This window comes from Fukomys damarensis, unplaced genomic scaffold (assembly GCF_012274545.1).
Source record: "Fukomys damarensis isolate Sample0158 unplaced genomic scaffold, DMR_v1.0_HiC HiC_scaffold_39, whole genome shotgun sequence".
NCBI lineage: Eukaryota > Metazoa > Chordata > Mammalia > Rodentia > Bathyergidae > Fukomys > Fukomys damarensis.
This window is the reverse complement of record NW_022900951.1, coordinates 25,726,931-25,741,044: the sequence shown is the minus strand read 5'-3', so window position 1 is coordinate 25,741,044 and position 14,114 is coordinate 25,726,931. Positions and strand designations below refer to the sequence as shown.

Sequence of the window (14,114 nt, the reverse complement as noted above, 5' to 3'; positions counted from 1 at the left end):
TATTTCTAAAAATACATTAGGTCTTAATGCCTTGTTATGAATTATGAGAATATTTTCACATTCCATAGACTCTATCACTTCCAAGTAACTTGGAAACAAAATGATGGATTTATCATTTGAGTAACTCAAGTCTCTGCTACTGTTGCAATGTCTCCACGTCAAAGCCATCCTGTGACAGAGACCTCTTCTTTGAAGTTTGAAAGAGGAAACTATGCAAGGCCAAAGAATCTCCAAATCCCTCAATGAAAGGGGAAAAAAATGAAGAAATCAAGACGAAGATTCCTTTGTAGTCATCCAGAGCCTTTGGGACGATGACATCAGTTTAATATAGAGAAGGGTATCAAGCTGTAACACATGTGAATGTTAGGACTGGGAATGAGAAATCATAGAGGAATGGAGCTAGAATATCTGGTCCTATAGTGTCGAGTCCTAGCTGTCTATCTTGCAGGTCCTGAAAATACTGTGGCCACAGAAAGACCTGATTTCAAACATGGAATTCTTGGGGAGGCAAGAACTCAGTGTAAAAGGAGCAGATTCAGATAAATAAGATACAGAGTCTCAAGACTCGTCAATTCCCTAGTGAAGACCTAAATGTGTACTAAATGTAACCTTCACTCTGAAAAGAACTCAACAAAGGATACTGCATAAATACCCCTTCTGTCTTCCCTAGGATACCCCAGGCAGACATTTCAGTCTGTTTCCTATCTGAAAGGACTCGTGGTCATGAGAATCTGGTCAATAGGGATAGCATCAGTTTTGCTTAAGGAAAAGCTCTAGAATGCAACAGGGATCAAAACGTGGAATTTAGGTATTATGAAATGAAATCTGCTAACAGAAAGATCCTCAGAGGAAAGACCATATTGAGGCTCCAGGAAGGGTATCAAGCTACAGGGTCTACTTCCCCGTGGAGGTTTCAGAAGGCAGAGTACAAAGCTGTGATCAGCAGGTCTTAATTAACAGGGGGGCTTTGGGTAAAACCAGAGTCAATGTGAAGACTCTGCCTACTACTGAGACGACCTATGCCCAAACAACCAGACTCAGAGTCCTCATCCTGCTCTGTGTCTTGCGATGTTCTGGGAGGAGGAGCCTGTAGGTATGCAGGGATTTCTTCCTCAGTGACTGAGGGAAATGTGTGGTTAGATTGGAAGCTGTGTGACTCAGGAGTGAAACGGAAGGAATTCCAGACTTTGCTGGATATCAAGGCGAGGATCTACGGAGTACTTCATCACTCGAAAACAGTGCGGTTCCTTTAAGGACTCGTCCCTGATGGTAGAACTGGAGACCCTGTGCATGTGTGGCCGGATGTAGACCTTCCTCTTTTCCTTTGGCAACCGTTGGACAGCTTCGTGAACAGCTTGGCATCCAGCTTTCTGCAGCTCAAGGTGAATTCCTAGGGTTGGTGGGGGGTCAAATTAGGGTTCTTAAATGCAAACTAAAGATATGCTTCCTTTCATCATCAGAGAGGCTGCAGGCTGGGTTTGGCGTAGCTCACGTCTAATCCGTTAATCCCTGGAAATCAGAGACAGAGGCAGGAGGGTGACTGCTTCGAAGTCAGGCCGGGAAACTTACGGATTCAGAAGGGCTCTGTTTCGAAATACAAAATAAAAAGTGCTGTGGATGAAGCTCAGTTCCAAAACTATGTTTAAACCCACTTGTTGCAGAAAGAAAAGACTGTGGGGTGGTGATTTCTGCCCACCAAGCAGCCCCTCTTGCCTGCATAAAGTTATGACATGGAGATTATCCTAGAAACACTCCAGCAAGAGAGCTTTGCTTTTGGAAACAGCCCTGATTCTCCAAGTGCCAGAGAAATGGGCCTTCTCATTTTTACAATTTCCTATTGGCTTTTTTCCACTATACTGGGGATTGAATACAGGAGGCTGCCATGGATGCCAGTCTCAGCACATTTATTGTGTATTTTAACACAAGGTCTCCCTGCGTCTCTAAGTTGGTCAGACTGAACTAGAAATTGCAGTTGTCCAAAGGAATTCAGGTCTATACCTGAGTCCCCCGTCCTTTGTTAATAATAGGAGGATCATGGTAGAGACTCAGATGATCTCTTTACCACCTAGGCTGGGCTCAGGAAGAGAACGTCCCTGTCCTGTACTAGACCAGGCCTAATTAAACGCGAGTACCCAGGACACAGCAAGACACTTAGTGATGAGGAGAACATATTTGAAGGAGAGCATATTTGAACAACACCACTGTTGTGAGGCGTGGTCACGCTGGCACGCTGAGGCAGTCACCATGCCCAGGACACTTTTGGCCCTAGAAAGCACAGGGAAGGCTGTCAGCTTCGCCTTCTCCTCCACCCCCTCTCTCCCTCCCTCCCTTCCTCTAACTTTCCCTCTCTTCCTCTCTCCCTCTCTGTCTCTCTCCTATGTGTGTGCATTTGTACTGTTTTGTTACTTCAATGTTTGAGAATTGACGCCAGAGCCCAGGCTTATTTTTTGTTGTTGCTGTTTTTCATTTTGAGACTGTGTGTCCGTAAATTCCTTAATGGCTCCCTTTTTCTGGAACTTGCAATCCTTCTTTCTCAACCTCTCTGCATTTTTTGCTTCTAAAAGGAGATAAGCATTTTAGGGTCACAGTGTAGCCTCCACAGAACAGAAGGAGATTTGGTGATACACCTTATATGGAGCCAGATTATAGGGCTTCCGGAGGACTGAGCCCCAGAAAGAATGCACACAGAATCCTCAGCACTGTGTTTCATTAGTCAAGGCAGCAGACTGAAGATTCCTTTAAATTTCTTCTGAGGTACCAAGTAGCTCTGGGTTGTCAATTTCAGAGTAGCACCAGGGAGTAGCCCAGGTCCTGCAAGGAGTGGCTGTGATTATCTGAACATCGCAGACAAAAATCAAACAACAGAAGGCAGAAAGTCTCACTGCCAGACTGCTAGTATGTTCAGTTGTCCCAGGGAGACCCAGGTGGGAATGAAAATGCTCAGACTAAGACTCACCCTATGTGTTTAATAGGATTATCCAGAGAAGCTGGTAGTACAGAATGACCCTGAGAACAGATACCTGTTTATTCTTGTGCAGTGCCCTCATGGAAACCAGTGGGGGAGCCATGTTTAGTCACAGCCGTCTGTTCCTTCTGAAGGTGCTCACAGTATGTCTTTGTCTCAGCTCCAGGTAACCTCATCTCCTGCCGTCGTACCCACATTCCTGCTGGCTGTTTCTGACCATAGATAGCTTCTCTACTCTGTGGACAAAAGGGTAAGGTCTGGGCTTGTGAGAAGCCCCAGGGGCCCCAGAAGAGACCCAGGCTCTCAAAGATGTTCACACCACTTCATGGCAGGTCTTCCAGCACTGTAGTGATGTGGCCCAATGCCCACAGCCACAGTGAGTCTTGCCATCTGAACTATTGCAGTCCTTTCCCTCTGCTCTCATCACAGTCCCACCTGGACATACATATAATGATGATACTTGCCTACTTCTACATCTGGTCTCTATTTTCAGCACAGGGGTGGCTCCACTATGTTTAACTCACCATCTTCATTAGTCTTGTCACAAGATTTTTTTCTTTTAGTTGACCCCAATCCATGCCTCTCTACCCTTCCTCACCCTGTTTCAAATTCTCTTGAGGGATGGAGATCTCTGCAACACCTCCTAGGTAATAACTCTTTTGCATGTGAGATCTTGGTGAATTTTTTGTTTCTTCTTTCCCCTTCTTCTGAAAATCTTATTTCATAATGAGATATGCAGTTCTTCAACCTGTTTTAAGCAGCCTACCTGGCTCTGCTTTCATCTTTTGTCTTTTCCCCAACATGTTATACTATCCTCAAACATACTCATTCACATCTTGATTGCATCCAGATCAACTAGAGTTTTGCAACGCCTTTCCCTTTAATATGTCACATTTGAGATGTTCTGCTGTGAGTTTTGGCTTCAAAAAATGGACAAAAATAACTTGTGTCTGGTATTCATGATGCTCCTTAGTGTAACCCTTTGTTTATGTTAAGGTTTTGTTTTCAAGGCCTGGTATGTGTGAGCTCACCTGATGAGCACATCTTCAGGTAACAAGAGCAATCTGGCCAAACCTATTGGAACACGGAGTCTGACATAATAGACATGGAGTTTCTTTCCATTTCTACCCGCCTCCTTATTTTGGGAGCTATTTTCAAGTATTTTACCTCAAGATAAGTTTCTTAATATTTTTATACTAGTGGGGATTGAACCCAAGAAGCTACATACCTCTTGTGTTTTAATTTTTTTTTAATTAGGAAAATCCTTGTTAGGCTCACCAGGCTGACCTTGAAGTGACAGTCCTCCTGCCCCAGCATCCAAAGTTTCTCACATCTTCTAAAACATTTGCTATGGTAAATCGCTGTTGCAGATGTATCCTTTCAGATTTTCTGTTTTAAAAAATCTCTAAATCATCTTTTTTTTGGAGATATATTCACTGGATACTGAATTCTGTATTAAGCTTTTATCTCTTTCAGTAATTTATAGGTATTAATATCATCTTCTATCTTGTATTGCCTTTTAATGGGGAATCTACTATCATTTTCAACTTTGTTTCTCTGAACTTTCTTTCATCCACACTTGATGAAGATTTTCTCATGGGCACTGCGCAATTTGATTTCAAGGTGTCTTATAGTTTTCATTACATTTCTTGTGCTTCAGGGCTCTTTTGACATCTTGGAGATAGGAGTATATAGTTCTCATTCAATTTGGGATAAACACAGATCTATCTTAATTTTCCCCTCATTCCAGTGATCATTGTCATTCTTTCCAGTACCCCCAATGCCTTAAACATTTGCTTTTGTGTACTTGATCTGTTATTATTATTGTTGTGCTTTCTACTGTTACATGAGTCCTTGACCCTGTTATTGCAACTGAACTGGAAGAAGTTCTAGAGTAAGACTTTGAGATAAAGTACGTTTTTGAACTTTATAACTTTGTAAAATTTAGTTTATGTTTTTGTCACAGAAAGGAAAGAAAATACATAACAATATTGTAAAGATTAACCCACTCTTGAAAAGTATTATTTGTAAGCTCATTTTTATTCCTATGCCGGTGGTTCAGGCCCTTGTTGTCTCACCCCATGCAATGTTTTCTTCCTGGTTTTCCCATTTTCAGCATGTCTCCACGGAATCCATACAACAGATGGGAAATAGTAGGAAGACTAACCTCACTACAGTGCAAACTGGATATGAAACAGTCATTTACTTAGCAATTTAAGGCTCCTTGGGTGTAGATATGGAAGAAACTTGCCAAATCTAAGCTCAACAACTCACCATAATTACTTCCTGCCTAAATAAATTCACCTATCAGTGCATTCCTCAGCTTGTGAACTGTTTATCCTCTTTGAGAGATAGAAGGAAGCAATTAGGTCTAGTATTTTAATTTTGCCACTCTACACATTTTATCTTCTAGAACAGCTGGTCAAGCCCTTGAGATAATAGTAAATAATATAAACGTACTATCTCACTTCAGGTTCCTACCAAACTTTTTTGTGCAGTGAAGTCATACATACAAATGTACTATGGGAACAAGTTTTTATACTGCAATTGGGAAATTATGTCTTTTTACGTTTTAATGGTGTATGTCCTTTATTTTCCTGAGATTTCTGACAAGTTTATCAAGTTATTCAAACATGGAGGATGGAACACAATTTGTATAATATTTATAGAAAAAATTTGGTGTTCCTTTTAAATAGTTTTTTTTAAATGCTAAGGTACTCATATACCTCATGATGTGGTATGAAAAGAAATATATGTTATCTAGTTGTTTATCCTAATTAATTTCCAAATGAGGATTGTTCATTCCACAAATTTATATTCAGTACACCTATGTGCCCTTTCTTTGAGTCTAGAAACTATATACTTTGTAAAAGTACAAAATATCAATTCAACCATTGTCTTTTGTCTGAGATGCATTCAAATGTTCAGAATGTGTTCCAGACTTTAAGATATCAAATACTGAGGCTACAAGTGAGTTGTTTATTATATTCATTTTTTAATTAATTAATTAATTTTAGTGGTACATTAAAATGTAATGTCATTCATCATTGGAAATTTGCACCTTTATATAATCCATCTTGGTTCCTAAATTGCATATTAAACACTTGAAGTGTAGCTTTTTTGATGCTAAATATACTATAAGGCCAGAGTATATTGCTTGTTTTAGATATTTCATAGAAATGTTAGATGTCTAAAATATCTCATAAATAAGAAATACAATAAAATTATTCACATGTTTCTCCTTTTAAAATTTGGCAAGTAGAGAGTTTAAGATTGTAAGTGTAATTCACATAATACATTGCTTGGAAGTTTCTGGCTTGAACTTGTTTGTCCCTCAAAGTATAGGCTAATTTTTCTCAATTAACATTGAGACAATAAAGTTTGCAGTGTTATATATAGTTATCAAGACATATTTAGTACTATTGGATGTTAACACACTAGAGAAGTTCATTCTTTCTCCATGAACCTCACCAGCACAGAGGAATCCCCCTCTGGCTCTAAATCTTTATGATGTGACTATTCAAATAATCATGAAAATTACAAAAAACAAAGAGTTGGAAAATTTACTGTGTATGTGTGAATTTATAAAGGAAGGAGGGACTGAAAAACAAATGAAAGGAGGAAGGAAATCTTAATGGACAAAAGTATTTGAAAAGTTCCAACTTCACCAAAATGAAATTGAAATGAGTATCATTTATTTCATGTAAATATAAAAGATTTTTAAACAGCTATGCATTAGCCCAAATGAAAGGATAAATTGAGCTTGTAACTATGTATTAAGAGCTTTTATAAAATATCTATAATAGTTTTTCAGGCAACTTTCCAAATGGAAATTTAGCCTAAGATACTAGCAAGAGATAAAAAAAAAAAAATGTTTAGTATTTCAGGAGGTTTCTGCTGGCAAATGATAAACCAAAGCTGAAGCCTAGCAGAAAGTCAAGGCACAAGGAGCCTTCTGCTGACACGCACATCTATGGAGCACTCTGTGGAGCTACGTAGGTCATTCCATTGGTAATAGAAATGATTAGCGGACACCTTGAAAAGCCTGCTTCCTGCTTGACCAGGGAGGATAAATGTCACTTTAATCTCAATGCAAATGTAGATATTGGTCCATTTGTTAGGATAAGGTGGTGATATCAAGAAAAATTATAGATTGTATGTATAAAAAGTAAACATAAACCAAGACATAAATGAATAGATGATATTCTTTAGTAATTGAAATACACAACAACAGACTGAATTATTAATCCAAACTGTTTATGTTTGTCTATATCGTAGTTCTTCTCATAGTCATAGCATAAGCAGGTTGTACTTCCCTTCTCATAACCTTTGGGCTCAGTATCACTGCTTGACTTCGTCAATGGTGACTGAAAGCTTGGCATTATGCTTCTACGTTAAGGTAAACTTGAATTTTTGCCACTACCATTAGAAAAAGTTTGAAGTTGTCCTCTGAATTGAGCCAGTCCATAGTGTGATCCAGAGACACTACAGCCAATGTACAGATACCGAATGTAAATGATTGTTAATTTGCTGAATTTGTGGCCATTAAATAGGCAGCAGACATTAGGAAATAAAACCATTAGGGTCTAGCAGTGGTTACCAGGCTTTCATAACTTAGCTTTTATATGCTCTTGCTTATTTTCTCTAGGAGGAGAATATTATTATTAAATGTATTTTTTATTTCTGTTAGCATCAGATTTATTTATATTTTAAAGTTTTTATCAAGTTAATTATAAACACAGGTTAAGAGTCAGCCTAACAGACCAAAAACAAAAAATGAAACACATAAAACCATTATACTAAATCAAGGCATATTCTTAAACATGCTTTTAGGTGTTAAACAAAAGAAATGTCAAAAGTTTTTGGAAATTCCAGTTACAGATGTTATGAAAGCCATAGAATGTTAAAAATAAGTAATTTCCAAAGAGTTGTCAAATGACCTTTTGTTTCACCAATAAAATGTAGAAATTTAAAAATAGAGTCATGGACTCTCTCTTTCTCATTACATATGGCATATTTTGACTGACTTGTTCTTTTTGGTTCTCATGATGAAGATTAATCACATTTGGAGATCTTTTTTTTTCAGCTTTAATTGAGTTTATTGGTACATTTTAGGGATACAGTACAGTTACATTCGTTGTTGGGATCTTGTACCTCTACATGACAAGTCTTGATTCTCATTTTTTCCCCTTACCCCTGCAATCCCTTAGGGAGGAAAAATGTAGGAGATTTTGATTCAATAAAATCAATAGGATGGAACCTCCATGGCTATGTTCTGGTGGATTTATAGGAACAGAGAGTGCAAAGCCAGAGGATACACACACACACACACACACACACACACACACACACACACACACTGTTCTTAGTCACACATTTATGTGTTTCACGAGGGTGCTAATTTAATCCCCAAATATCACTATCTTAACACACAAAGGGTTTATTTTCTGGGTGACATTACCTGTTCAGTATGTACCAGTGGTGGAGGGGATTTAAAGATTTGTTGCACATGTTCACTATGGAACTCAGGTTGATAGGTGCTCCAGCATCTCACACTTCCCAATTCATTAGCTAGATCTAATCATATCTTCCTGTTTAGGTCTAAGGGCTGCAAGATGTGGATTATTCAATGTACCCAACATGTACTATACTGAGCTACAATAGACTAGCATTTCATGATCTCTGCCAAAGTTTTGAAGACACTACTTTGTCCTGGTTCTCTTATATATGGAGCACACTCTTTTCTCCATGTCCTCAACAGATTTATCCTTCTCCCTTCACCCACTGACATATTTGTTTTCTGAAAATTCCCATATTAAAGTTCCTGACCTTTGCTTTCTAAGACTACAGACAAATAGCTTCTTCTAGTCCTGCAGTGATAAGGATAAACTATGTTATTCTACATTTGGGACACATTGTCTCAAATCTTGATGAACAGGTAAAACTTTAAAGCCATTTCAAGCACAGTTCTTTAAGGACTACTTCCAACTCAGTGTGAAAACATACAGTCATGATTTTTCCAAAACCTACTACCATTTCTTCCACTATTTCTTGTCCTACTTAATGACAGCTTCAGGTTTCCAAGTCTGTGTCACCCTAAGACTATGGTACCCAATGTCAGATCTGTTGTTGTAGAGTGATAGCTTGGTCTGCAGAGTGATTAAACTTAATTGCCATTAAACCACTAGACCCTGAGTAAAGCATATTGGTACAATAGCCTCATGCAATCAGTTGCATGTTGCAGAAAGGATAGCCTCAGGTTTTGAGCAGAAGTAATCCAAGCTGAATTCAGCAATTTTGGAACCCAGCCTGATTTTCCAGCTTGCCTGTTTAGCTCTGCAGATTTCACACTCGAAGCTACAAATATTGTCAGTTTGAATTTCCACACAGTAGCCATAGATCTTATGAGTTCCAGACTTGACAGCCCCAATATATACACAAGCAGTGCTAAAAAATGTGTGCTTAAATAATAATTTAAAATTTCTTATAATGAAGGACATGTTGCCATAGATCTCCCTCAAACTCTGCTCTTGGCATTAAACACACTTGCCCAGTTGTGAAAAAAACCATCCTTTAGTTGTGCTGTCGTGGGTACCGGATGCCCTGAGAGATTCAGAACATTTCCCTTGTCATTTTGAATTGTGGTAAGCCCCTCAAGTCCCCAAATCCATTGAATGTGGTGTATACTGACAGGGCCGAATGTGTTAACTCCTCTGCCTTCACACTGGACGGCAGTGAGCAATGGTATTCACTGCATTTTTTATTGTATCTCATAACAAGAAACAAGATTTTAAGAACTGTTTCAGATAGTGGCAAATGGGTTAGGATAAGTATGTTCAAAACAATATGAAATAATTTGATAGGGCGATGAATGGCAATATGTCTTGCTATAACAATTTTTTTTTAAATGTCAACAAAGTCTCCATATTCTCCACTCTTTCAGCTTAATGTGACTCACATGGTGGTAGCCATGAGGACAATTTCAGGGAGGAAAGGGCTGTAACTTGAATAGAGTTTATGTCACGGAGCAAGGGATCTTGGACAATCTGAGTCTGATGGTGATCCTGTATGCTGATGAAACTCTGTGTCCCAAACAGGCAGTGGACACAGGACACAGCTCAGCTGTACGGGCCTGAAGTTGCATGCATGTGGTGCCATGTGGGTCTTGTCAAAATTCTCCCACAGGGAAGTAAGTAGGTTTACTTTGGTGGTGAGGTGGCTATGCTCAGCAGAAGGAGAGACATCTGGCAGTTCTAAGCATACTGGTAAGGACCTAGGGAGTGTTGACTAGAAAACAAGGCAGTTCCATAGGAACCAGCCTCTGCCTTTAAGCCAGGGAAATCTTGGACATTGGTTATATGGGTGTGGTCCCCTCCCTACCTTCCACAAGTACAGTGATGCCCTGAGTCTGTGAGGCACTGCATTGTGCTGTAGGGTACTGTTAGCTGAGGGTGAACTCCCAGGATGGGTCTTCAGGTTAGCTCCCCGATTTTGTACTGAGGATATCATTTTCTATTCAGTAAAACTAAAGCTTACAAACTGAGTATTTTCTGCAAAATGTCAGGGAGGAGGAGGCCTTGACAAGAAAAAATAGTTCATATTCAGCAGGTAGGGGACATTTGTGTCCTAATAGGAGTCGTGTGTAAGGCCCTGAGTACTAAAGAGATGATCATTCCCCAAGGAGGTGATTACACAAAGCAATGTTCCTAAGGACCCTTCTGTGAGGCTCCAAGCAAGGACACTGATATGTCAGAGCTGTCTTCTCTGTATAGGGCCCTGTTCTGAGGGTAGCAGAATGCACCTCCAAAACAGGGGTTCCCATACCTATCTGTACTTCGCTGGTCCCCAGAAATCCCATGAAAATTTGTCAGTCCGTGTTGCCCCCTTTCATTCAGACAGTCAGTGATAGGATGCTTGAATAAATTGTCCATTCCAAATATGCAAAAAGAGGACCTCAGGCCATTGAAGAGTCTTCCTGATCATTCTTAATAAGGAGCAATGGAACTACTCTTCTGTCAGAAAGGGGAGAGAGGATAGAGAGCTGGCCACCATGTGTACCCCACAGGAAGCCACACTGGGAATGCCATAGTTTTTTATGGCATTTATTAATGCAGTGAAGGCCATCAAATCCACATGGGCTGTTCTAGCAGGTGATATCTGCCCACACAGGAAGAACCATGAGTTAGGACTTTGGATGTCATCTTTCCATGCCTAGGAAGCATCCACAGACCTCACACACTGAGGGCACCCTGGCAAGGGTGACAAACTGCAGTGAATTTTTAAAACCTCTAAGTTGTTTCAGGAAAGGAGAACTTTGCTTGGAGGAATCAAATATACAGGAGTACATGTGAGGCAGGCAAGGTACGGTTAGCACAGAATATTGTGCACTCCAACGTGACCAGAGAAGAATTTCTACCCCAGTGATGAAAGGGAACTCCAAGAACAAGACCTGCCATGTCTACTGTCAACTTCAGTGCACACAGGAGGAGTTGTTTAGTAGTAGCCTAGGGCACACTTTTATATGTCCAGTGGGTTTTCAAAGGACAGGTGGATGAAAATCACTGCCCTGTGACTTCCTACGGTGGTAGCACTGATCACATAAAAAGTTCCAGAGGCATCTTTACTAAGCCCAGGGGACAGTTTTGAGCTAGAGGTCATTATGCTCTGTCCGTCTTTCTACCCTAGGTGCCTACATCACTTGCTCTTCTTCACATCCATCATGCCTCCCAAGAAAAAGAGAAAGCTTCCTGCTCCTAAGAAGCACTGCCCTGTTCAAGGGGAGACCCAGATCCTCCAGAAAGCCCCAGCTCCTAAGAAACAATACCAAGGCAAAGGCAAGACCCAGGTCCTCCAGGAATCTCCAGCACCTAAGAAACACTGCCCAAGCCAAGGCAAGACGCAGGTCCTTCAGGAAGGGCCAGCTCCTAAGAAACACTGCCCAGGCAAAGGCAAGACCCAGGTCCTCCAGGAAGGCCCAGCTCCTAAGAAACACTGCCCAGGACAAGGTGAGACCCAGGTACACCAGGAAGGCCCAGCTACTAAGAAACACTGCCCAGGCAAAGGCAAGATCCAGGTCCTCCAGAAAGGCCCAGCTCCTAAGAAACACTGCCCAGGACAAGGTGAGACCCAGGTACACCAGGAAGCTCAGGCTCCTAAGAAACACAGGCCAGTCCAAGGGAAGACCAAGGTACTCCAGAAATCTCAGGTTCCTAAGAAGCACGGCCCAAGCCAAGGGAAGACCCAGATCCTCCAGGAATCTCAGGCTCCTAAGAAACACGGACGAGTTCAAAGGAAGACCCAGGTCATCCAGGAAGCTCAGGCTCCTGCCACCAAGAAGAAAATATTGCAGTCTTCATCTGCTTCTCCTTTGGTGGTTACCCCTGGCACAGATTCTGATTCTCACTCACAGAGTTCTCCAGAGGAAGCAGTTTCTACTGCTCCAGCAACAAACAAGTCAAACCCAAGATCAGATGAAACAACCAAAAGAAAAAAGAAGAAACCAGCTTTATCCAAAACAGTAAGTACATTGGTTAACTACATCATTGAAATGTACAAAATGAAAAAAACAATTAGAAAAAAAGACATGTTGATGATTATCAATAAAAAGTTTAAGAAACACTTTCCAGAGCTCCTGAAAAGGGCTTCTTTCAACATAGAGGTGGTATTTGGCATGGAATTAAAGGAAGTGGATGCCACCAAACACTCTTATACCCTTGTTGGTAAAATGAATCTCCCTTACAATGGCATGCTGAGTCGTGGCAGGGGATTTCCCAAGACTGGTATCCTAATGAACCTTCTTGGAGTGATTTTCATGAAGGGCAACTCTGCCCCTGAGGAAAAGATCTGGGAATTCCTGAATAAGATGAAAATATATGATGGACAGAGACATTTCCTTTTTGGGGAACCCAGGAAGCTCATTACACGAGATCTAGTCCAGCTGAAATATCTGGAGCACCGCCAGATACCTGACAGTGATCCTCCCCAGTATGAATTCCTGTGGGGTCCCAGAGCCTATGCAGAGACCAGCAAGATGAAAGTCTTGGAGTTTTGGGCCAAGATCAATGATATTACACCTACTGCATTCCAGTCCAAATATGAAGAGGCTTTAAAAGATGAAGAAGAGAAAGCTGATCCCATAATTATACCCAGTGAGAGCAGTAAAGACACAAAGAAAAAATGTTCTATTCCAGGGGTAGAAATTCTTCCCACCATTATTGAAGTTGACGAAGAAGAAGATTCTTAGCTTTGTAACTGAAGAAAGTACACGGTGTTCCTGGCAGTGAAGGGTGGCCGCATCTAGAGGGAACACAGTGGAACATTCTTCTGTGTTCCTGTTTCACATGGGCAGTTTGGAGATTTATCTGTATTCATTTATATAGAGCTATATTTAAGAAATTATAAGAAATGTTTCTAAAATTAACATTATAATTGAAGCCTATGAAAGTTTTTGCTCATACTTGTTCTTCAGTTTAAAACTTTTCTTGTTTTGTAAAGAAAAAAAAAGGTGAAACCGTTCATGATTACTTACTTGGTAAAAACTTACAAGAATTGGAATAAGCATTTCTTTTAGAATGTAAAAAACAGCAGAAAAGTAAGTGGAATAAAGACTAATAAGAAAATGTTTCAGATGGTTGATATTTTTCTTTTATATTTCCTCTGTATTTATACTACTAAAATAAATTACTGTGTTTCTGTGTATGTCTTATTAAAGAATGAGGGCTCAATTGTAATGAATTAGATGCCTATACTCACCAAACTAGTCTCTAGCATCGCTGGAGCACCTGCTCTCAGGAGATTCCAGGCTATGTGGATAGAAATACACAGTAGAGTTGTGGTAACTGACCTTGCACTTGAGTCCTGAAGCAGGTGTCATGTAAGAAAAACTGGTCCACAATGTGGAGACTGAAAGGAGGAGAGAAAAAGGAGGAAGCTGGTTTGACCTGAGAGTTATCCAGGGTAAATTGTCTGATAAGGGGAGGACGGGGTCCAAGGACGCTGCGAGTCCCTGAGTGGGAGGTAAGTCAACTGTGTGGTTTTTGACTGTGCAGGCAGGAGCAGGGGCCAGGCCTAAGTGGATGGGCCTGAGAAATGATACTCTGAGCCTCGACTTTACAATGGCTTTTAGCAGATACTGACCTCACACCCAGAG

At 40.5% G+C, this 14,114-nt stretch overlaps 1 protein-coding gene across 1 annotated transcript; it reads left to right on the top strand.

Moving 5' to 3' along the window:
• Window positions 1–1,106: 1,106 nt before the first annotated feature.
• On the top strand, window positions 1,107–13,305 carry LOC104870021 (melanoma-associated antigen B3). Its single transcript, XM_010635415.1, has 3 exons — window positions 1,107–1,382; window positions 3,126–3,215; window positions 11,651–13,305. Exon 3 carries the CDS (start codon window positions 11,685–11,687, stop codon window positions 13,206–13,208), a length of 1,524 nt encoding a protein of 507 aa, XP_010633717.1. The 5' UTR covers window positions 1,107–1,382; window positions 3,126–3,215; window positions 11,651–11,684; the 3' UTR covers window positions 13,209–13,305.
• The last annotated feature ends 809 nt before the right edge of the window (window positions 13,306–14,114 follow it).

What these genes read in the sequence shown, in the direction of transcription:
- LOC104870021 (XM_010635415.1), top strand. Translation starts at nt 11,685, where the DNA reads ATGCCTCCCAAGAAAAAGAGAAAGCTTCCTGCTCCTAAGAAGCACTGC.